This window comes from Tenrec ecaudatus, chromosome 11 (assembly GCF_050624435.1).
Source record: "Tenrec ecaudatus isolate mTenEca1 chromosome 11, mTenEca1.hap1, whole genome shotgun sequence".
NCBI classification, from domain to species: domain Eukaryota; kingdom Metazoa; phylum Chordata; class Mammalia; order Afrosoricida; family Tenrecidae; genus Tenrec; species Tenrec ecaudatus.
In genome coordinates, this window is record NC_134540.1 from 5,406,883 (window position 1) to 5,431,630 (window position 24,748).

Genomic DNA, 24,748 nt, shown 5'->3' on the forward strand with positions numbered 1-24,748 from the left:
GGCTTGGGCTTGATTTATTTATCTAAAGGTCATTTCATTGCAGGCTCTTGCAGCTTTTTTTTTCCTTTTTTTTTTATTTTAACAATTTATTAGGGACTCATACAACTCTTATCACAGTCCATACATATACATACATCAATTGTATAAAGCACATCTGTACATTCTTTGCCCTAATCATTTTCTTTTTTTTCTTTTCTTTTTTTTACATTTTATTAGGGACTCATACAACTCTTACCACAATCCATACATATACATACATCAATTGTATAAAGCACATCCATACATTCCCTGCCCCAATCATTCTCAAGGCATTTGCTCTCCACTTAAGCCCCTTGCATCAGGTCCTCTTTTTTTCCCCCCTCCCTCCCCGCTCCCCCCTCCCTCATATGCCCTTGGTAATTTATACCTCGTTATTTTGTCATATCTTGCCCTATCCGGAGTCTCCCGGCTCTTGCAGCTCTTATAACAATCCAGACATCAATTTGTATCGAGTATATGTGTACGTAAGTTGCCAGGTTTTATTTTACAAAAGACCAGGCTTTCTTTGGGAGGGGTTATGGGCAAAGGGGGTATTCCCCCCCTAAGTAGTTGATTCCCACAGGGTGGGCTGAGGACTGAGATAATCCTCTGGTCTCCTGTTCCCTTGGTACCCCTACACAGCTCTGGGCAGGCAGGGGCGGGGACAGGCTGTGAGGGGTCACAGAGGCATTCACTCGGGCAGGACATCCGAAGACTCGGACACCAGCTTCCTGTGCCGGGTCTCGATCTTCTTCACCACCACGGCCTTGGTGGAGCTGGCTCGGGAGAAGGAGCTGGAGCCTCCGCCTGGGCTGAGGTTGGATCGCGGGGAGCTCAGGCCATGGGTGAGGCCAGGGCTCGTGAGGCCCCTGTAGCTCGAGGTCAATCCACCGGAGTAGCCACTGGTGGTCTTCGTGTGGATGCTCATGTTCTGGATCCCGGACTCCAGACGGCACTCCTCGCCCTCCAGCAGCTTGTGGTAGGTGGCTATCTCGATGTCCAGGGCCAGCTTGAAGTTCATTAGCTCCTGGTACTCCCGCAGCTGCTGCGTTATGTCCTGCTTGGCCCGAAGCAGGGCGGCCTCCAGCTCGGCCAGCTTGCTGTTGCCATCCTTGATAGCCAGCTCCCCATGCTGCTCAGCGTCCATGACAGTGGCCTCCGGGGATGCTCTCTGGCCTTGGAGCCCCTCCATCTCAGCCTGGATCCGGTTGATGTTCCGGTTCATCTCTGAGATCTCCATCTTGGTCCGATGAAGATCATCCCCATGCTTCCCAGCCTGGGCCTGCAGCTCCTCATACTTGATCTGGTACATGCTCTCAGCTGCGGCCCGGCTGCGTACTGGGCGATCTCTGCGTACTGGGCCTTGACCTCAGCGATGATACTGTCCATGTCCAGGGAGCGGCTGTTGTCCATGTGGACAGCACCACGGACGTGTCTCAGATCTGGGCCTGCAGCTCACGGAGCTCCTCTTCATGCCTGAGGAAGTTCATCTCATCCGTCAGCCCTTCCAGGCGGGACTCCAGCTGCACCTTGTTCACGTACGCTTCATCCATAGCCTCCTAGATGAGGACAAATTCATTCTCCATCTCTGTTCATTTGTTGATCTCATCCTTGAAGTCCTCCAGCAGCCCCTGCATGCTGCCCAGCTCTGCCTCCAACCTCAACTTCTCCTGGCCCAGCATCTCCAGCTGCCGCCTGAGGTTGTTGATGTAGCCCTCGAACATGTTGTCCATGTTGCTATGAGATACCTTCTGCTGCTGCAGGAGGTTCCACTTGGTCTCCAGCATCTTGTTCTGCTGCTCCAGGAACTGTACCTTGCCAGTGAAGGAGTCAAACTTGTTGAGGATCTTGATCTACTCCTTCTCCTGGGTGCGCACAGCTTGCATGTTGTGGCCCAACTTGAACTTCATGGGGCTCAGCAGGCTCTGGTTTACCATGACGGCCATGATGCCTCCCACACCTCCTGCCCTACTGAAGCCCCGACCATACCCATGCTGGTGTCTAGGGGGCCCCGAAGCTGCCTCTGCCCACCCGGGAGAAGGACGAGAAGCTGATGCGGGAGGCGGGCGCGCTGGTGTAGGAATGGCTGCTGAAGGCCTGGGGCTCAGAGGACATCGTCTGGGTTAACCTGACAGATGCCATGGTGACGGCTACTGGGAGGCAGCGGTGGGACCTGACACAAGTTCGAGAAGGAGCTAAGAAGCAGATTCGAGGTCGAGTGGACCTTTTAAGGCAAGTGGAAAAAACGATCAAGTACAAGGGTTGAATGGTAAATTTCCAAGGGCAGCTCAAGAAGACAAAGTCAAATATTATCATGAAATGTGCAAAGTCCTACAGTTAGAAATCCAGAAAGAAAAAAAAAACACACATTCAGCATACCTTAAAAAACTGAAAGAATCAAGGGGGAAAAATAATCAAGCCTCGGCTTGCAATCTTGAAAAATTCTATGGACAAAATGCTGTTACAGGAATATTCCAAAGAAAACTCCAAGAATGCACAGAGTCGCTGTGCCCAAACGAACTGACCACATCCCACCACTTCAGGAGGTAGGATATGAGCAAGAACCAGCGGTGCTGAACGAAGTTCAAGTTCACTGAAAGCATTAGCCAAAAAACAAGGCTCCAGGAATGGATGGAACACCATTGGAAATGATTCAACAAGCTGAAGAAGCATTGGAAACATCCTCTTGTTTGCACCAGGAAATTTGGGAGACAATTACTTGGCCTATCGCCTGGAACAGATTCATATTTGTGCCCATTCAAAGAGAGGAATGTTCAAATTATAGAACAATATTATTAATATCACATGCAAGTACATTTTTGCTTCAGATCATCCAACAACGGTTTGGGCAGTACATTGACAGGGAGCTCCCAGAGGTCCAGGCTGGATCCAGAAAAGGATGTACAACCAGGGCTATCATTGCTGAAATCTGATGAATCTTGCCTGAAAGTAGAGGATACCAGAAAGATATTGTTAGTCCGGGTAGACTAGAGAAACAAATCCATAGACACTCATTTGTGTATAAGAGAAAGTTTTATATAAAGGGCAATTTTACATTAAGAAAACGTTCCAAACCAGTTCAGTCCAAGCCCTTAAGTCCAATATTAGCCCATATGTCTGATACTAATCTGTAAAGTCCTCTTCAGCCTCACGAAACACATGCAGTGACACCTAATGCGGGACGATCACAGGCCAGTGGGTGGAAAGCCTTTGGATCCAGTGGTGTTGTAAGCATCTCAGCGCTGGCAGGGGTCTCCACATGGCTTCTCCAGGTCCAGGGTTCTGCCTGCGTCAGGGTTGGTCCATGTGGCTTCTCCTCAGGGATGTCTCTCAGGGAGTCAGCCTTCTCAGTAGAGAGTCTCCAAGGAAGCGAAGTAGTGAGAGAGAGTGTGTCTCCCACCTCCAAGAAGGAAATCCCAGCATTTTCCCAGAATCCTCAGGGGAAGGCCCTGGCCACAGAGGCCTCATTGGCTGTGACCCGATTGAGAGACTAGACTCCACCCCTTCACTCTTAATCCTCTCTAGTCCCAAATTGACACCAGATTATGTAACCACCACAGATGTTTACTTGTGTGTCATTGATTATACAAAGGCATTCGATTGTGTGGTTCATGACCAACTATGGATAGCCTCAAGAAGAATGGGAATTCCAGAAGACGACATTGTGTTCACAAGGAACTTGTACATGGAGCCAGAGAAAGCTGCATGAACAGAACAAGTGCGTGCTGAGTGGCTTAAAGTCAGGAACGGGGTGCATCAGGCTTGTGTCCTCTCACCATCCTTGTTCAATCTAGATACCGAGCAAATCGTCATATAAGTGCGATTCTTTGAAGACGTGTGTGGCATCAGGATGGGAGGAAGGCTTATTAACAACCCGTGGTGTGCAGAGGACACGAGCTTGCTTGCTGAAAGCGAGGACTTGAGGCACTTGCTGATGGTCAGGGGTTGCAGCCTCCAGTGTGGATTACAGCCCAATGTGAAGAAGCTTAAACCCCACAAATGGATCACAAGGTAACACCATGCTAAATGGTGAAAAGGTTGAAGTCGGCAAGGATTTTGTCTCACTTGGATCCGCCATCAAGGCTCATGGCAGCACCGTCAGGTGATGAAACAAAGCGTTGCCTCGAGTAAATCTGCTGCACTCATTAGAATGCTTGACAAAGCAAGAATGTCACTCTGCGGACCAAGGGCATCTGGTCCAAGCCATGGCACTTTCAGTCTCCCCATATGCATATGAAAGGTAGACATTTCACAAGGAAGACGGAAGAAAAGTGTTCCAGATTGGAACTCCGGTGCTGGTGAAGGATGTTGAAGGAACCGTGGACTGACCACCGAAAGAACGACGGATCTGTTTTGGAAGAAATACAGCTAGATGGCTCCTTAGAGGCAAGGATGGGAAGACTTACCTTGCTTATTTTTGACGTGTTTTCAGGAGAGCCCTGTCCCTGGAGAAGGAATCGTACTTGGTAAAGTGGAGACCCCCAGTGGGATGGATTATCACAGTGGCTGCAACAATGGGCTCAGCCGTCTGAACAATTGTGAAGCTCCTGCACGGCTGGGTGGTGTGTTGTCCCCATAACGAGGGTAGCTACAAGTGGGGGCTCATTCGATGGCACCTAATGCCAGCATATCCACCGGGACAGCAAAAAGGAACGCCTCCAACAGTTCATGGAATGGGAGGATCATGGGATTTGCCCAGGAGCTTTTTGAAGCCTACTCCCACGCATTAACACAAAGCCACCCCCATGGTTGCCAAGTTGATTCCCACACATAGCTGCCCTCCAGGGCTGAGTAAACTCACCCCTGTGGGTTTCCAAGGTCTGAATCTTCACATCCTCATCTGTGCCCAGAGAAGCAACTGAGGGGTTTGAACGGCTGACCTCTCAATCAGCAGCCAAGCACTTAAGCCACTGTGTTACCAGGGCTCCTTGGATATGTATTAGAGTTATGAGTTAAAACCATATCAAAGGTGAGATAGGAAAGTACTGGCTCATCACAATGGAATAGAGCCCAGTGGTGTACAGGTTATGTGTTGGGCTGTGATCCGCATGGTCGGCAGTGCCAAACCACCAGCAGCTCCTCGGGAGAGACTGGGCTTTCTACTCCCATGAAGAGTGACAGTCACAGAAACCCACAGGGGGTCACCGTGAGTCAGCATGGACTTGATGGAAGTGGCTTTTGAGTTGTGATTAAGAGTGGACACAGGGGGCAGGACTAATCATTTTCTGTGGACTGACGCCGTTGCCACGCGGAGCCCCGGTGGGTTTGCGGTTACAAGTCGGGTTACTCACCACACAGGGGTCTTAGGAAACCACCAGCCGCTCTAGAGTGGGGGTGGGGAGGATGAGCCTGACTTCTCTCGTGAAGGGTGATGGTCTCAGAGACCTACAGGGGCAGTTCCACCCTGTCGTCTAGGGTCAAAACAGACTCGGCGGCAGTGGGCTTAGCTTCAGTGACTTTCTTTGCAAGATGACGATGGAATAGTCACACCCTCAGCTGCTGACTGAAAGGTTGGTGGTTCAAACCTACTCCGGGGCTCAGCAGAAGCTGCTCTGGGGGCAGTTCTCCTCTGTCACCTGGCACCCTCGTAAACGGAATTGATGGAAGGTCACTCAACAAGAAGAATGCTTCTGTATCGGGCTTCCAAGAGAGTTGTCTGGGTGTGGCGAAAGACTCACGTGCGCACCAGTGTAGGCATGGTCTACCGATCGAAAGCTCGCTGGTGTTCAGATACAGCCAATAGGCTGCAGGTGGAGGTTTGCTTTGACTTCCAAAAGTGGTTTTTAAAGACACACTTTCACGTGCGTATGCTTGCCAATCGTACTCGAGAACTATAAGAAAGGATAGTTGGCACTTTTGGAAATGTAATCAATGGGAATGTTTGCAGGCTTCAAGGCTGTTTTATTGGAAGAATACGGTGTTTAGTGAATGGATCAATAAAGTGTAGCCAAAGTCAACAAAACAAAGCAACAGCAAAGCACCTTCTTTTGCTCCGTAGCATGATGGACAAGAGGAAGCTCCCGCATCTCTCTCTCAGCATACCGCTGGTTTCAGAGCTCATTCTGAGATCTGCAGGAGTCCTGGTGGTTGGGCTGCTAACCGCAGGGCCAGCAGTTTGAGCCCAGCAGCTGCTTCTCAGGGGAAAGAGGAGGCTTTCTACTCCCATAGAGAGTTACAGCCTCAGAAACGCACAGAGGCCGTTCTGGCCTGTCCCACAGGGTCGCTGTGAGTCAGAAGTGGCTTAAGGACAGTGAGTTTGGTTCTGTTGTGTTAAGTTTTCTTTCACTCATGACATGTCCGGAGACAAACGTGGTTATCAGATGACCCTGCTGTCTGAGTGGCAGTGGGTCCTGAAAGAATGCTGACCTTCCCTGTGAGGGACATGGGTTCAATTCCCGGCCCAGGCACCTCATGCCCATCTATCAGCAGAGGCCCGAGAGCTGCTGCTAAGAGGCCACACATGGCTTCAGCAGAGCTTCCGGACTGAGACAGACTAGCATCATCCTTCTGAAAATCAGCGCTGGAAGCCGATGGCTCATAGTGGTCTGGTTCACACGGGGCAGTGTCTGCGCACAGGGGCTCCGGGCATCTGCGCCCAACTGGACAGCTGCTAACAAACCCATCTCTCTTGGCAACGTTCTTTGTAGTCACTTCCTGAACCGCCTGATTACTAACCAGTGCCGGACAGCCGTGGCTCCAACCCCATCCCTCGATGGCCCGAGTGGGGCTCTCTGAGGCTTTTCATGGGCGAGATCCAGATGAAACACTGGATAAGAGCCTGTCTAGCTCTTTCCTGACCAGCTGTGACGGGCTCTTTGTTCTTAGGAACTAAAGTTAGACGCTCACGGCCACCGAGCCTTTGGTTCTGTGTGAACCCGGGTGCTGGAGGAAACCAGGCGATTTCCGGTGCGGCTTTCTTTCACAGAAAACCCACTCTGTGTTCCCCCCTCCTCCACGGCTCTGTGGAGGCCAGCCGTGGGGACCTGCTGTCCCAGGGGGACCGTCTGAGCCCTGACTTGTCCCCGCACCCTGAGAGTGGTGGCGGTCCGTGTCTGGACAAAGGGGATGCTGGAGCCCCCGCTCTCAGGGCAAGGACACAGTGGAATGCAGAGGATCCTCCTACAGCCTGGGCAGCAGTGGCTGCTGGGCGGGTCTGCCTTGTCTCAACATCTGACTGCACTGACATGTTAAAAACACCCATGGCTGTGACCCACCAAGACGGCTGGCCTACCTCTATCATGAGGAGGCCTGATGGTGCTGTGAGTGAGGCATTGGGCTGCTAATCATGAGGTCAGCAGTTCAAAACCACCATCTGCTCTGAGGGAGAAAGCCGAGGCTGTCTGTTTCCATCAAGAGTTGCATACAGCCTCAGAAGCCCCACGGAGCACTCCTACTGAGTACAAGTCAGAAGGGACCTGATGGCAGTGAGTCAGGGGGGTTGGGGCCCCAATCCAGGCGAAGATTGTGGTCTTCTTCTCCACCCAGAGGAGTCAGCCATTTGCAGAAACCAGAGATTGAATCCCGAGCCAGACTGCAGTCTCTGTGTCATATTGCATCTGAATCAATACTGTATCAATAGTGAATGGAGAGGCCTGGCCCTGGTGTTTACACTGAGGGGTCCCTTGGAGTCAGCCGCCTGGGTTTAGAGGGCGCTCAGCTGCCTCCAAGGGCGGGAGGTGTGCCAACCCTGCAGGTAGGGTCCTTAAGCCGTCTTGGCCCTGTGGAAAGTATGCAGCTTCCTCAACAACCAGGCAGACATTCCATTGGACCCAACAATCCCGCGACTGCAGTGGTTCTCAACCTGTGGGTCGCGACCCCTTGGGGGCAAACAACTCTTTCACAGGGTCACCTAAGACCATTGGAAAACATATTTCTGGTGGTCTTTAGGAACCGACACCACTCCTCTATCCATCTCCAGGTGGGTCCACCCACATGCAGATACACCCACCTATGAGTACCTGGTGTGAAGACTTACCCATGCTACACCATGCTTCAAGACAAAATTTAATTTATTTGTCATTAGAAATAGCTATTTCACAATATATAATTACATATTGTTTTGGGGATTAATCACTATGATTTAATGATATTCAATTTGTAACAATGAAAATACATCCTGCATATCAGATATAGTCACATTACGATTCATCACAGTAGCAAAAGGACAGTGACGAAGTAGCAATGAAAATAATTGTATGGTTGGGGGGGGTCACCACCACATGAGGAACTGTATTAAAGGGTCATGGTAGTAGAAGGTTGAGAACCACTGCTTTACTGGGTGCACGCCCCCAGTAAATAAGGGACATCCCTTGAGCAATGTCTTCACCCCCATGTTCATCCCAGCACTGTTCACAGGATCAAGAGGATGGAAACAGCCAAATGCTCATTGCTGGAAGAATGGGTACGGAAGCTCTGGGACACACTCCAGGGAATACTACATAGCACCGAACAATCATGACATGCCACATGAGACAGACTGACTTGGAGGACACGCTGCTGAGCGAAGCGCATCCATCACCAAAAGGCAGATACTGTAAGAGGCCACAACAATGAACATCGAGGAAAGATCCGCCTACCAGTAGTAGCAGGCTGTCATGGCTACCGGGATTGAGACTAATCTGTTTTGGAAGAAGTCGTTGTGGCTTAGAAGCAAAGATGGCAAGAGTGTCTCATGAACTCTGGACGTGTCATCAGGAGAGACCAGTCCCTGGAGAAGGACATCGTGACTTGGTAAAGTGGAGGAGTGGCGGCATAGAGGAAGGCCCTCAGGGAGATGGATTGAATCGACCGACGCAGTGGCTGCACCACGGGGCTCACTCACGGGAACAATTGTGAGGATGGCGCAGCACCGGGCAGCATTTCCTTCTGTTGTGCAGTCACACAGGGCCGGAACCCACTGGATGGCACCCAAAACCATAACAACAACAGGGGTGGGAGAGGCGCCCCGGTGGCATAGGGAGTTAGGCACGGGGTTGCTAACTTCAAAGTAGGCTGTTCAAAACCACCAGCCGCCCTGAGGGGAGGAAGATGTGGCGGCTTTCTAGTCCCACCAAGAGTTACAGTCTTGGAAACCCACAAGGATAGCTCTACCCTGGGGCGTAGACTCCCAATGGGCTGGCATCCATTCGATGGCAGTGAGTTTGGGTCTCATGGCCATGTGGACGGCTTTGTCCTCCTTGGAGCGTGGAGGGATGTCACTCCCCTAGCCAGTTCAGTGAGGGCCAGACTAGCCCTCGAGGACTTGGCTGGGTGTGCCCTTGATGAAAACGAGGATACTAGGGTTGAATGGTCATGAAGCACCACCTGACAGCTTCAGTGAGGGGGCCCTGAACCTTGCTCCTGTCAACTCTTCAGCCCAGCAGGCTGTGCGTATCTCAATCACAGCCCCACTCCCCCGCTCCTGCAGCGTCCCATGCGGCCACGATGTATTGATCTGCAAGCAGCCACACGTTTGCAACCAGGTGCTTTGCCTTTGTTTAAGGGCCTGAGGTCTGCGAATCCCAGGACATCATTGGGACCCCGTGCCAGTGGCATCCCTCAGCCAGATGCCGAGTCTCTGTCTTTATCTTATCCTGTTAGACTTTATAAAGGCCCCCCCTTATGTTTGAAATTTGGGGGAGGGTGTCTCTTGTCTTCTAAAAACAAGGGTTTCAGAAATGATCTTTTTTCAAGTTAAGTGGATTTACAAACATAACCAGGATGCTGTAGGGCATTCTACTTTGCTGAAGAGTGGCAGCCTCCTAACCCCACAGGGGCAGTTCTCTCCCGTCCTTTAGGGTCACTGCGCATTGGCTGGTCCTGGGCATTTCATGCAAGTGTCCTCTTCCGTGTGGTCAGGCAGAGAGCATGGTGACGCCGATGACGGCAGGTGTCCTTAGGTTGAAAGGTAACACCTAATCATTTGACCCCCTTTGACCCATTTTAAATTGTTTCCGTTTTTAATATTTCTTTCTTTTCCACTGGAGTGTGTCTATGTTTGGCCTGGTCATTGTTTGTGTTTTGTGGGATTTTCGGTCTACAAAATCCAGCATAGGTAGATCCACAGAGACAGTGCCCGGACTGATGATTGCCCAGAGGCATGGCAGGGGAGGATGGGGCAATGAGGAGCTGAGGGCATTCTGAAATTGATTACGGTGACGATGGCACAAATCTTCTTCAGATTATGAGACTGATGCACCACTTACTGTGCTAACGAGGCACCTAACGAATCTTCTGAATATGACTGACCGATGAAGTTGTATGACAGGTGAAGTAGATGCCAATCAAACTAGTTCAATAAGTAAAGATACAGTGCTTGTGTGTTTGGTTTGATGGTTCTCACAATGCACCCCTGTTGCTCTCTAAAGACTCCCAGTTACACTTAGCCATGGTGCTCCTTAATAATCCCTAGTGGTGCAATGGGTGAGGCGTTAGGCTGCTAACTGCAAGGTCAGCGGTTCGAAGGCACCAGGTGCTCCACTGGAGAAAGATGAAGCTGTCAGCTCCTATAAAGTTCCAGTCTGGGAAATCCACAGGGGAAGTTTTACCCTGTCCTGTAGGGTAGCTCTGAGTTGGCATGGACTTGATGGCCAAGGGTAAGGTGTTCAAGAGTCCCCCCTCTTTTAATTACAGGACACCACCTTTAACAGAGTTCCCGCCCATTTTGTCTTCAGCGATTGATCGCGTCAGGAAGGTGAACATCACAGAATGCTGGACTGTTAGAACAAAGTGTTCTTGTGTTAAGGGAGTACTTGAGTTGAGCCCCAATGTCCATCTGCAACCTTACTTCTTAACATATAGATATAAGTACATAGATCTATTCCCCTCTCATTACATATGCACTTACATATGTACATGCCTGTATTGAGACCTGTAAAAATGCCCTTTGCCTCCTGGTTCTTTCCGTTCACTTTCCTCTTGTCCCACCATCATGTCTGGCCTTCATTCAGGTTTAGTAATAACTCGCTGCTACATTGCCCTTGATTAAGTCCTACTAGGTATCCTACAACCTTCCTTTCATTGATTATAGTTCACTTGTTCCCGTCCCTGGGTTGGTTACCACACCCCCCCCCCCAGCCTTTCTCCCACCTCCAATTTTTAACCTGTCACGAATTTGCATGTCATCCTTGTGCAGGGCCACGCTAATCTTCTCTGTGTTGTTCCAAGGTTAGTATATGTGCTGTTGAAGCGAGCACACAAATGTGGTGAAGCACGCAATTGTGGTGAAGAAAGCTGATGGTGCTCAGCTGTTAAAAGATAGAGCATCTGGGGCCTTAAAGACTTGAAGGTAAACAAGCGGCCATCCAGCTGAGAAGCAATAAAGCCCACACGGAAGAAGCACAGCAGCCTGCGTGATCACAAGGTGTCGATGAGATCAGTTATCAGGCATCAAAGAACAAGCTAGAGCAGGACCGCGTCATCTTCCAGATGCTGTCAAGGAAAGCCAAGTGCTCAGTCAGCCGATGCAGAACACTAGGTTGGCTTAGAAGGGGAGTCGAAGAAAAGAACAGAGGAAATTCAAAGCAGGCGCTGGTGGCACAGTGCCCTGTGGCTGAGAGGTCGGCAGTATGAACCCACCTGGCCACTGCACAGAAGTAATGACTGGGCGAACTGCCCGGCCACTCCTAATCACCTAATCCTAGCCTGTGAGGCAGTTCTCTGCCATATGGAGTCACGAGTGGGAATCGCCTGGAAGGCAGTGGGCTCTATCTATCTATCTATCTATCTATCTATCTATCTATCTATCTATCACTGCACTGCCTGCAACAAGCCTGTTCCTGCTGTAGGCCTTCATAGCTGCACCTTACCTCTACCAAAGAGCAGCCCTGGGGACCTCGTGGTTGAGTTGGGGGAGGATGCCAACACAAAGCATAACCTGTTTTAGACCCTGGTCATCTTTGCCTGAAAGGGCAGCAGTTTGAGCCCAGCAGTCCCTCCACAGAAGGCTGAGGCTGGCTGCTCCCATAAAGAACGACAGCCCCAGAAACCCACAGCGGCAGTTCCGCTCTGTCCTGCAGGCTCGCGATGAGTTGGCAGAGAGTTCTCCGAGGGAGATGCGGAAAGAGGAAGCTCTCTGGCGAGATGGATTGACATGGTGGCTGTAGATGTAGGGACAGCACTGACCAGGCAGTGTTCTGTTCTGCATGGGGTCACTGTTAAGTTGGGACCAACTCAATGGCACCAAATGACAACTCTGCTGTTCTTTCGGAGCACACTCTGCCCTCCTGTTCATCACTGATGGACATTTAGATTGTTTCCACCTCTTGGTCCTGGTGGACGTTGGTACCATGAATCTGGGAGCCCACGTGTGTGATTCTCAGCACACATTGCTGATTTCCGTTGCTACATTTGGGGTTCTGTGGCAAAGGCCTAGGCGTGGGGGTGGTGGGTGACACTCCTCTTTGTGGAACTGTCCCAGAGGCTGTACGTTCCCAGCAGCCCCGGACGCAGTCACCTGTGCGGTGGCTTATGCAAACCCATCCTTCATCTGGCCTACCCGGGCTGAGTCATACGTGTGCCTCAGTCTACTCACAGCCGGTCGCACACGCCTCTGCCTTATTCTTGGAAGCTCAGCCACACAGGCCTTCCTTCCCGTCTGGTTCTAGCAGGTCAGCTCGCAGTGTTATCCCGTGTATCCTCCTACCCCTCCCCAGTCCCCTCTTAGCTTTGGGCTCCCCATCCAAAAGAAAAAGCCAAACTCACTGCCGTTGAGACAGTTCTGACTTCACAGCTACCCTGCAGGGCAGAGTGAAGTCCCTGTGGGTTTCCAAGTCTGTAACTCTTTATGAGGGTAGAAAGCCTCATCTTTCTCCTGCAGAGTGGCTGGTGGTTTCAAACTGCTAACCTTGTACTTAGCAGCCCACTGGGTTGCCAAGCAACACCACCAGGTGTCCTCTGTCCCCATTATCTTCTGGAATATAGGTCTTATCACGTATGTATGAAACCCTGGTGGCAATGGGCTACTATTGGGCTGCCCAGTCACAGGTCAGCAGCTGTAAACTGCCAACTGCCCCGCAGGATAAACGTGACTGTCCACTCCCACAAAGTACCGTCTCAGAAACCCACCGGCCGTTCCACCCTGTCCTACAGGGTCCCTATGAGTCAGAACCGGTTCGAGAGCAGCGAGTTTTGTTCTGGACAGCAGTTTGAATCTATCCATGACATTTCTTCTTACACAAAGATTTGTGTAAGCCTCAGAAGCCCACAGGGGCAATTCTACTGTCCTGCAGGGTGGCTGTAGATGGGAATCAAGTTTATGGTAGTGGGCTTGATGGACAAACTATTAAGCGCTTGGCCATAACCCAAAGTTGGGAGGCTGGAAGGGAGCAATTCTGTCAAGAAAGGTTTGGGGGCTCTTGAGTAGAGCCTAGAAAACCCTAGAGCAGTGGCTCTCAACCTTCCCAGTGCTACGGCCCTTTCATACAGTTCCTCATGTGCTGGTGACCCCCCAACCATAACATTACTTTCGTTGCTACTTCATCACTGTCATTTTGCTGTTATGAATTGGGCGCCCCCCGTGAGAGGGTCATGGGACCCCCAAAGGGGTTGCGACCCACAGGTTGAGATCGGCTGCCCTAGAGGGCCATTCTCCTGTCACATGAGGTCACTGACTAGAGCTGGAATCAAAAGACACCCAACATCATGTGTCTGGAAGGCCATGGAGCATACTGGGTACAGCCATCGTTGAAGGCCTCAGGCTGATTACTGGAGTGCAGTTCATCTCTTTAGGTCTTGGTTTCTCACCAGTGAAACTGGGGTAATAACTCAATGATACTTAAAAAAAAAGTCAAGCATCATGCCAACCCCAAAAGGCAGCCTTTACCCAGAGTTCCGTGGGTTGGGAAAGGAGGGATGAAAAGGAGAACCGTGTGTGTGCATGTGTGTAAGCGACAGAACGTTGTTCAATGTAAAACTAATGACCTGCTCTGGACCAAATCAAAGCCAACCTCACCCATGCTGCCCATGGCGACCCTCAAGGGCAGGGTACTAAGGCCCCTGTGGGATTCCCAGACTGTAACTCTTTACAGGAGCAGAAAGCCTCCTCTTTGTCCTGCAGAGCAGCTGGTGGTGTTGAACAGCTGACCTTTTGTTTAGTAGCCACCAGGACTCCCTACTTCACAGTGAAAAGCTAAAAAAGAAAAAAAAAACTCAAGTAAGGGACGCTATGAGTTCAATATATTCATGTCAGCATCATACTGCTTAATTAGATGTCAGATGACGCCCCTAAGTTTCTCTCTAGCCTGCCTCCTCTCTGTATTCTTAGCCTCAGTACAGGGTCCTGAACACAGCAGGTCTTGGGTGTCTGACAATCAAAACGAAAACTATCAATCCCTGGGGTCCCACTTCTGCCCCTCAAACCGAGCGAACTCAGGCAATCACCCAGCGGGCCCAGACCTCGTCAGCCTCTATGCCGCGGGAATGGCAGGGCCTATCCTAGGTGGAGTCGGCACTCAGTAAGGCCATGTCGTTGCTACGCGTCAGAATAGGCGCCCTGTTCCAATCAAATTACAGCCTAGGGCGTGGTTCGGCTTTGGGCTGCTAAACACAGGACCTCAGGGGGAAGACGAGGCTTTCTACTCCCGCGCAGTCTCCCAAACTCCCGGGGCAGGTCCGCCAGGCCTTACGGGCCCTACAGGGCGGCCCCGCACTCGACGGCACTTGAGTTTGGTTTTTCGGGAAGACAGAGCAGTCCGCGCACGTGGCGGACTTTGGGGACCATACCCCGCCCTTGGCCCTGAGTCCCCGGCGGCTGCAAGCGTGGGAGCGCCGTCCCCGCGCCTCTCCCCGCCGGCGCCCGCGCCCGCTTTCCAGCGTCGCCGGACAGACGCACTTCCGGCGGATGTGGGGGGTGTTGGTCCCGGAAGCGGAAGTGAGTGGCCGGGCCGGCGGAAGGTGACTGGGCTGAGAGCGGCGCGCTGAGCGGGTTCAAGATGGTGAGTGAGTGCCGGTCGCCCGGGCTCCCCGCGGCCGGAGGGTCGCCCTGTCCGGCCCGGGGGCTGCAGGAGGCCGAGGGGTTCTCGGCCGGGTGGTGGCCGCTGTCGCCCGTCGCGGCCCCGCGTGCTCCCGCCCGCAGCGCGGGCCCCGGAGACGAACCGAAAGGGCCGCGTTGCGGAAATGGGGGGCTTCGGGAAGGGAGCGCGTCGTGGAAGCTCCCTGCTAACCCGCCCCCCAAGCGTAGGCCGCGCTGCGGTGACTCAGCTGCGCAAGCACTGAGGCGGCCCTGGTGGCGCGGCGGGTTTAGCGCCGGGCTGCAGCCCTCGAGCTGGCCAGGTGGAGCCCACCGTCCGCACCGCGGGAGGTTGGTGGAGCCGTTCCGATCGGCCCCCACAGGGTCGCCACGGGTCAGATCAGCGGGAGGCCTCCACGGCAAGTGTGTTCTGGCTCCTGGCTTGGGAAAGACAAAATTCTCCCAGTTCCTGCCTGCCCCCCTTGTCAGTAGTGCCAGGGCCATCTTATTTCACCGTCGCCCAGCCTTCGAGTCGCTGCCAACTTCTTGCGACCCTATAGGACAGGGTAGAACTGTTGTGCGTTTCCGAGACTGTACCTGTTTACGGGAATAGAAAGCCCCGTCTGGTGGTATTGGACTGCTGACCTTGTGTTACCAGCCCAACGCATAAACCACTACGCTGTACTTGACCCCAAACAAACTTAAAACCAGGAAGAGTTTAAAAGCTGCTGCGATTGGGTCAGACTCCTGGGTCACCGTGGACATAGGTAGTCCTGCTGGATGGAGCCCTGTGGACGCAGTGGTTAAGCGCTCATTCTGGCCGTTGGGCCCTCCCAGAGGACCCAGGTGGGGGTTGGGGGTGGGGAGAAGCTGTCCCCTGTCTGCTCCCCTCAGGCTTCTGGAAAGGTGACAGCTGGGGGAGGGGGTGCTGCAATTCTGCGCAGCCCTGGAGGGGTGCTGTGACTCCGAGTGGGCTTACTGGCAGTGGGTTTCGTTCGTCCAGCCCAGAAGGCTAGTCACTACTGCCCATCGTGGGTAAGAGCCATAGACACACTTTCCAGTGGGACTGCTGCTGCCGGGGTGCTCACAGATGTGGGGGCTTGTTTTTCCTGACCTCCCCTCTAACTGTATTGCCTTCTCCTTCACCCAAGTTAAGGAGCCCTGGTGGCACTGTGGGTTAGGTGCTGGGCTGCTCACTGCAGGGTCAGAAGATCAAACCTCCCGGCTACTCCACAGGCGAGAGGGAGGCTGGCTGCTCCCTGAAAGACTGACAGCCTTGGAAACCCCGTGTAGGGTTGCAGGATCCTCTCCGGGGTAGTGGAATTGGTTTGGTTTGGTTTCACCCCACTTGATGTACTACTGACTTGTGTTCACATCCCAGTGTCTAACCCACTGCGCCACCAGGACTTCATATCATGGTTAAGGTTCATTAGAGTTGGCCAGCCTGGTGCTGTGGTGGGTTACGCATTGGGCTGCGCGCCACAAGGTCCGTTCCAACCCACCAGCTGCTTCGAGGGAGAAAGACGAGGCTTTCTACCGTAAAGAGTTACAGGCTGAAACCCCCCAGGGCAGCTCTGTTCAGGTCTGTAGGGTCTCTGAGTTGGAATTGACTGGAGGGCAGTGGGACTGCGGACTCTGGAATGGCAGAAACAGGCCATCTCTCCTGTCTGGGTTTGGTGTGAGTTGGGGTTGTGGTGTTTGGTTTGGGGATGAGCGAGGGGCCTCACGGGCTGCTATTGGTGTTACAGAACGCCAGAGGACTCGGGTCTCAGCTGAAAGACAGCATCCCGGTTACTGAACTCTCGGCCAGCGGGCCCTTCGAGAGTCATGACCTGCTGCGGAAAGGGTACGTACTCGGGGTGGGGGGCAGTTGTGGTGACCGGGTTCCAGGGATATGGGTGTGGAGCTGTATTTCCCCACCTGAGGGTTCTTTAAATCCTCTTGTCAGGCCCTAAATGTGCATTGCATGTGGGTGCTAGCAAGAAACACCGTGAGGGCCAGGAAAGGGACAGGTGCTCGGGCAGCTTCTGGGACCAAGCCTCTTACTGCGTCAGGGCGCCCAAGGAGACGGTGCCTGCCAGTAGGAGTGGGTGGGCTGCCACTGCCCTGTGTCCCCTTAGCTCACTGACTATTGCAGTATTCACCTCGTTTTGAGAGACACTGCCTCTGGTGCCTCAGTGCTTAGGCACCTGGCTGCTAACTGAGGGGCCAGCTGTTGGAACCCAGCAGCCGCTCCACGGGAGGAAGAAGACACAGCCTGCTTCTGTAGTGAAGGTAATGGCCTCAGAAACCCCACGGTGTGTCCCTGAGGACGTCAGAGTGGACTCAACTCGGTCGCAGTGGGTGTAGAGCATCGCAGTCAAGAGCCTAGGTGGGCTGCCTGAATTTGCCCTTGGCAGTTACTCACCGGTGCCTTCCACTGTGCAGTTGGGCTAATCTGTGCAGTTGGGCTAATCTGGGCTAATCTGACTGCGTGGGATAAAGGAATCAGCCACAGAAAGCCTCAGCAACGATGACTAGCCCGAACACAGACTCCCCAGTCTAAAAGAAAGCGGAAAACCTTGCAAACAAACAAAAGTACATTTTACCCCAATTACGTCTGCCATCATCGACTTTACAGTGCTGTCTGTCCCTCCCTCCACTGTGGTCAGAGGGGGTTCACCGGAGGCTTAATCCCCTGTGGGGACCCTGCACATGGATTTTGGGCTTCCACTGTAGTCTGTAGCCTCCTGTAAACCAGGTGTTCACCATTTAAGCTCTGAGACTGTTCCCTCCTTTGGATTTGGATTTCATCATGTACAATCCTTGGATCACATAGGCTGGTGTGCTGCTACCATGTGGACTTAGTTGACACGTCGCATAGATGGCTGCTTGCTTGGAGACAAGCATTTAAGACCCCAGGCTATCAGACCCCATCTAGTTTCTTCTCTGCTGTAGCACCTGTCTTCAGTGATCTCTGAGGGGGAGCATCAGGCAGGGCCGTGTCATAAGAACTAATTGTTCTTACCTGGGGGATTAAGTTTGAGCCCTAAATCCATGCATGTATCTATTAACCTCCCTTTTCAATGTTTCCTTTCAGCTTTTCTTGTGTGAAAAATGAGCTTTTGCCCAGCCATCCTCTTGAATTATCAGAAAAAAATGTAAGTGTGTCCTCAGCATGAGCGTCCTGGTTTTTGTCCCCACATGGAGCCAAGTGATGCTGAGGGTCACTGGACCCAGGGTCCCTGCAAGCCTAGGCCCCCGTGATGGCTGCTGAATGCCTAGAGGCAGTGCTTGTGTGCCCCAGGCTCTAGGGAGGAGGAGGGGTGCCTGGCCAAGGGAGAACGCCTTGGCCGTGAGATGGAACAGCTCTTCATCTCAGCGCCAGGCTAACCTGGGGGAAGGTGGTGGCGGGGTTCCTGTGTCCCACGGCTGTCTTTTGTAGTTCCAGCTCAACCAGGACAAGATGAACTTCTCCACCCTGAGGAACATCCAGGGCTTGTTTGCACCCCTCAAACTGCAGATGGAGTTCAAGGCGGTGCAGCAGGTGGGTGTGTGCTTGTGCCATGGGGAGGCTGGCTCTGCTGACTCTCCCTGCACCACCCCACGCCCCCCCTCACCGTGCTGCGACCTTGGCCCCATTTTAGAGCCGGAAACCTCTTCCCCACCCAGGCTCGGTGCCTGGAAACTCACTCGCTCCTCCCTGCGTGGTTCTCTCCTGGGGGCAAGTCTGCCTCCAGGTCTCAACGCCCCACGAGCACCTGAGGGGAACGCATGTTGTTCTAGAATATGACCTTGGACAGTGTCCTCCCACAGCCATGAGAGCCGGGCCCTGCTTGTGTGCAGCCTCTTGGCATGTCCAATGAGGCAGGCCTCCTTGACCTAGGCCCCCTCCTCGGCCTCTGCTTGCTAGACCTGTCAGCACGTAGGCACGCGGACCCCTGGAGCAGCTCCTGGAGTGCTTGTTGACTGAGCGGCCCGCCTTTACAACCTTGACGGCACCTTGACTTTGGCCTGTCACACTCAACAAGGCACTCGCTCTGAATTGACGGCAGGAGCCCTGGAGGCCCAGCGGGTTTGGCGTTGAGTGGGTTTGGCATTGGGCTGCTGCCTGCAGGCGCACAGCTACACAGCCGAACTGTGTTCTGCTCCACACCTCCAGCCCAGAACTTCACAGCCCAGCTGGGGGGCCGGGCTCAGTGTGAAGTGGGAGTGTGGGAAGAGCAGGGAGGGTTATGAGGACTCTCCCGAGGCTCAGTTCAGCCGTGTGCCTGGCCCCGAGTCCACTCTTGTCTTCATTCTCTCGTCTCTTGCTCAAGGCGCTCTTGGGTGCTGAGGGATGAGTGTCGGACCACCGGCTGTGAGCTGTTGGCAGTAGGAGGGGAGCCGTGAGGCTGTCTGTCCTCGTAAAGTCTGACGGCCTGTGCGCCCACAGGGCCTGACGGTCCCACTCTGTCCTCCAGGGAGGCTGTGAGCTGGGATTGCCTCAGTGGCAGCGGTTGGTCTGGTCCCGGGGCTCTGACTACATGATGCTGGAAACTTGAACCTGAACTTCACATCTATTCACATCACCGGTCTTGGCCCAGAATCAGATCACTCTGCCAGCCACCTGCCCTGCCTGTGTCTGTTACCCTCTGACTGGTTCCGGACCCTTCTCTGACCTGCTCCTCTGGTCCCCCAACCACCAGCCCCAGCTATTCCTGGCCTCCCTTATGAGCTGCTATTTCTGTGTCTTCCTCTTCCTCTGTCCTCTCCACCCAGACTTTTTTAACCTTGACAGTCTAGAGAGAGAATTTTCCACGGTAAAGATTTAAATAACTCTAAAGCTCATTATAACGGAAAGTTACATCCCTTTAGTCTTAGACATATTTTAGGGAGAAAAAGACGAGCATCAGTGTGCCCTCAGATTCTAAAACCCCTAAGCCCACTGTGGTCAAGTCGGTTCCAACTCAGAGCACCCCAAGAGGACGGTAGGACTGTCCCTGGAGCAAGTGGCCTCACCTCCCGCCCTCCCTCCCTCCCTCTGAGCACGTGGCAGGTTAGCGCCTGAACCCTTACCCCGGTGCCTCCGCACAGTCTAAACTACTAGTGCCGTTGAGTGGGAGACTCCCTGGTGGTGCCGTGGATAAAGCATGGTGGGCGGCCGCCCTCAGGTCTGTGGTTGGAACCACCAACTGCTCTGTGGGTCCCATGTATGCTCCATCTCATCCATGAAGATTGACAGTCCACGGTTCTCCACAGGCCCCTGTGGGTCAGGGTCACCGGCAGTCGGTTTGGTCATTGACCACCTAGTACTCTTGGTGCTCTTCTGACAAGATCCAAAATGATCTTTCTGGATTCTAACAGTGATCACTGGATCCAGTTCTCTGAGAGCAGGGACCCCTGGGATGTGGTGTGGTGACAGTGAGGGCCGGGCATGGTCTCTCCTCTGACCTGGCTGTGATGCTGTACAGGTGGTGGACCGAGCTAGAGGATTTGCAGCTGGTGACTACTCCTGCCAGATCTGGCTTAGCCACCTGTGCAGGCCCTGGTATACAGGGGGGCTCAGAAAAGACTCGGGGGAGATACCCGTGACTCTGAATTCCCCCTTTCCAGCACCTTCCCAAAGCCCTCTCAGATGTCAGTGCATATTATCATGGTGCATTTTTCAGAACCCCCCAACCCCCCCCCAAAAGGTACCTACCTCTTTGTGGTGTACCTGGTGGTGTGGTTGCGTGTTGGGCTGTGATCCGCATGGCCAGCAGTTTGAAGCTCCAAGGAAGAAAGGCGGGGCTTCCTCCTCCCATGAGCAGTCTCAGTCTGAGCCTCTGGCACCCGCGGGGAGCACTGAGTCAGCGCTGACTCCACGGCAGTGAGCTTGCTATGGAGCTGGTGTCGAGTCCTTGGAAAGAAGGGACATGAAGTCAGGATGGCCTTGTGTTTCTCCATCTCTGACATCTGTCTGTGGTGACTGCTCCTCTTTCTACATTGTCACACCAAGGAGTTTGCATGTCACGTGATTTTCAAGGCACCTCCACCCCACCCCCGTCGTAGGTGTGCTGTGGCGGTTGGTTAGGTGTGTCTGACGTGTTGCTGACTTCACTCTGACGCTGAATCTGGTTCAGCTGTGAAAACAGCAGCCCTCCCGGGTTCCCCTAAGAGCTCTGATGAGGGCCTCATTGAGCTGTTCAGCGCAATAGTTAACGCCCTGAAATAAAACAACATCGATTGTTTCATTTTCCACTTCTCTGGGGACTGCCGGCCTCTATCCAGGCTCCACCACCAGATAGCTGGTGCGCCCGAGGACACAGGCGCCGACCAGAGCCGCTCTTGCCGGTCCTTCTATGTGCTGTGACTTGGGAAACTGGTGGGTCAGTGAGGGGGGCAGATGCCCCTGAACTGGGACTGCTCCTGGACCCGAGCCTCGCCCACGCATCAGGAGGCCCCGGGCGCTGGGAGAGGGTGCCATCGCCCGGCATATGCCACAGCAGAGCTCTCAGTGGTGCACAGGAGATGGGCGCCAGGAGTCGTCTGCACATCTTCACCTTTGCGTCCAAAAAGTGACCTGCGTTTTTGTTAACGCTCATGAACCGGTGACGAGGGATCTTCAGGTGGTTCATGGAGCCATGGAATCTAAGGAGCCCTGATGGCACCGTGGTTACGGCTTTCCTGCTAGCCCCAAGGTGTATGGTTCAAACCCACCAGCTGCTGCTCAGGAGAAAGCCAGGACTTTGTACTCAGTTTGAGAAACTCATGGGGCAGTTCTACCCTGCCCTACAGAGTCTCCATGGGTTGGAATCGATCCAGTGGTAGCAAGTTTGGGTTGTGTGAATTTTACAAATGAAAAATGAGACACAGGAAACTCAGATAATCATCTTGTCTTTGCATCCTTCTCCCAAGGTCCAGCGCCTTCCCTTTCTGCCCAGCTCCAACCTCTCACTGGACATCCTGAGGGGCAGCGATGAGACCCTGGCCTTTGAAGACATCCTCAACGGTGAGTGTGGCTCAGCCAGCTGTGCCAGGAAGCCACGCAGGCCTATTTGTTGGGTCCCTGGTTCCCACTCCCTGACTGGAGCGGAGATGGAGCACACAGAGCTGGGCTTCCCGGGGTCTGAGCGTGAAGCTGCTGGCGCAGTCCCCGGGACTCACCCAGGGCCATCGTTCATTCCCATCCCTTCCTGACCATGAATGTGTGTGTGTGTGTGTGTGTGTGTGTGTGTGTGTGTGTGTGTGTGAAAGAGAGAGAGAGAGAGAGTGAGGGCCCAGCGCTCGGGGAAGGTTTGCTCTGTGTTCCCAGCAGGTCCCACCCATCTTCATGTGGTGGTAGCTTCCTTCTGCTTCAGGCTGGGCTCCCACAGGGCTTCCTGGCCATCTGTGCACCACTATGAGTGGACAGGGCAACTGTGTGACCCTTTTCTTACTGGAGCCAGAGCGTGTTGTCAGCACCCTGGACAGTGGTCTTGGTCCCTTGGCAGCCCTGGCCAGGACTCTGCCACTTTGGGTTAGTGCGTCAGTTGGAGATTTTCTCACACAAACATGCTTACTGTGATGGTCACTTCTGAGAGCCGGTGACTGCTGTGTTTTCAGACCCTGCGCAGAGCGAGATGATGGGCGAGCCGCACTGCATGGTGGAGCATAAGCTGGGGCTGCTGTGACAGGTCGGCGTCCTGCGGCATTAAAAGTCCTCACGCGGTGGAAGTGCCTGGCGTTTTCATTAAAGACCGGCGGCCTGGAGAAGTAGAGGGTTTGGGCACCAGCTTGGCGGCACTGAGGAAATCTAGTGAGACGGGCCTTCTGTGTCTGAGACCTGTGCCTGGGGATGCCGCAGAGCAGCCACAGCCCCCTTCCTGCCTGTCCCTGACAGGCCCCGAACCAGCCTCAGTGCTTGCCTCTCTCGTTCCCAGTGGCGTCTGCCAGGACAAAGGCCTGCACTCACTCCCACAGCGGTATTTCCAACGGAACACGGAATGCAGTGTTTGTAGTGGGTCTTGCAGCATAGTCCCTAGAGAGGACATAATCCCTAAGAAGAGTTTTCGGAGACTCATTGATATCTTGAGGCTGCACAGAGTTCTTTATGTAGTCTGTATTTTTATTGTGATTGGGTGAGAGTTTGCAGAGCATGTTGGTTCCCCATTCAACAGCCCAGACACGACGGGCCTTGTCCCACTGCTTCCCATCTCTACCCGCACTCCCTCTTCCGACCCCCCCCTCTAGCTCCCCCTCCCCCCCACCCCCCCAGCCTTCTCCTGTCACATGGCTGCTTTTGTGGTCTCTAAGCCTCTAAGGAGATCCTGCCTGGGGCTGGTGTGTGCCACATGGGCTTCTCTGTCATGTCTTGGTGGTGCAGTGGGTTACAGGTTGGGCTGTTACCACAAGGTCAGCAGTTCAAATCCACCAGCTGCTCAGTGAGAGAAAGTTGAGGCTTTCTACCCTGTCGTGTGGGTCACTGAGTCAGCATCCCCTCGATGGCAGTGAGCTTGATTTGTTTGTTTTGAGGGGTTGGGAGGGGAAAGGTTTTATTGACTGAGCTTCCGGGCCAGTTCCATTCTAGACCCGAAGGACGTTTGTGGGTCAGGCTGCTCTTTAAAGAGTTACTTAATGCAGCTGGCTGATGTAGCCTCAGTGCTAGCACTTCCTGTTGGCATGCATTACCAAGTAACACTTCAAGAAAAGTTCCCCTTCATCACGGGCTTGTCTCTTTAAAATTAGAGCACTTTTATATACTTAAATACATGGAGCTACCCACAAGGAATTTCCATAGTAAATTCTTTCAAAAGGCATCCTTCAGGAAAATAAATAATTAAAAAATGCATTTCCATCCTGGTTCTACCTTTGCGCAGACTATCTGTGTGAATCTGGTCTAGAAAACTTTAGGACAACATCGGGGATGCTGTCTGCCACAAAGTAGAACTCATTCTGTGGTCGTCTGTGCCCGTCCCATTTCCGGGTCCTCCATTCACGTGAGCAGGTGACAGACTTTCTCCCACAGAGGGACCGAGGGCTCCAGCCACAGCCAGATGCTTCTCGCTTGGCTTCGGGGCTTTGAAAGACAGTCATTCTGGGTACTCGATCACTTTCACCCAGTCATTGTGGTCATAGAAATGATCATGTGCACAGGACCGTTTCTAGATGCATCGTGGTTTCTGCCCCTGAGGTGGCTTGGGCATCTCTGCTGAGAGATGGCCTGGGCCTGCCTCTAATGTGGGGTTTGGAGGTGCTGCTACTGATAACTCGTGATCAGGGCCGCCCAGTGGTCCTGGAACCTCCTGGAACGCACTGCAGGGGAGAATGTGAACACTCAGTTGAAACCAGCCTCAGTGCCCCCTTCTGCACAGCCCTGCATGCAGAAGTTGCCCCCCGCAGCAAAGAACCATGCTGTCAACTCCCTACCAGGAAACCACTCACTACCTTCAATTGGACACCGACTCGGCGCGACCCTGGAGGTCAGGGTAGAACTGCCCCCCTATGGGTTTCTGAAACTAACTCTCTATGGGAGTAAAAAGTTCCATCTTTCTCCAGCACAGCAACTCGTGGTTTCGAGCTGCTGACCCTTCGTTAGTAGCCCAGTGCAGAACCATTACCCACCAACCTGACTGCCATTCAGTTGATTCTGACTTCAGTGACCCTGTCTTTATGGGAGCTGAGAGCCCCCTCTTTCTCCCTCGGAGCAGCTGGTGGCTTGAACAGCCTCGGTGTATAGGCCACCATCCTGCCCAATCACCTGTAGAGGTTGATAGGCCTGGAGGTGAGTCAGGTAACCTTCCTACAACAGTCCCTTGACACTGGTGGCTATTGAGAAGACATGGTATGTCCTGCGCACTTTATAGATCACGACAGAAGTACAGA

The 24,748-nt window shown here is 53.3% G+C and overlaps 1 protein-coding gene, 1 non-coding gene and 1 pseudogene across 2 annotated transcripts; 1 reads left to right on the plus strand and 2 right to left on the minus strand.

The window, feature by feature from the left end:
- Window positions 1-709: 709 nt before the first annotated feature.
- On the minus strand, window positions 710-2,133 carry LOC142461583 (keratin, type II cytoskeletal 8 pseudogene; annotated as a pseudogene).
- An 8,953-nt stretch (window positions 2,134-11,086) lies between these two features.
- On the minus strand, window positions 11,087-11,192 carry LOC142461931 (U6 spliceosomal RNA). The gene has a single exon (XR_012787097.1). It is a non-coding gene; the product is annotated as a U6 spliceosomal RNA (small nuclear RNA).
- A 3,582-nt stretch (window positions 11,193-14,774) lies between these two features.
- On the plus strand, window positions 14,775-22,639 carry POMP (proteasome maturation protein). The gene is made up of 6 exons (XM_075562806.1): window positions 14,775-14,930; window positions 16,693-16,790; window positions 18,024-18,084; window positions 18,369-18,470; window positions 21,803-21,896; window positions 22,490-22,639. The coding sequence occupies exons 1-6, from the start codon at window positions 14,928-14,930 to the stop codon at window positions 22,555-22,557; spliced, it is 426 nt and encodes a 141-aa protein (XP_075418921.1). The 5' UTR covers window positions 14,775-14,927; the 3' UTR covers window positions 22,558-22,639.
- The last annotated feature ends 2,109 nt before the right edge of the window (window positions 22,640-24,748 follow it).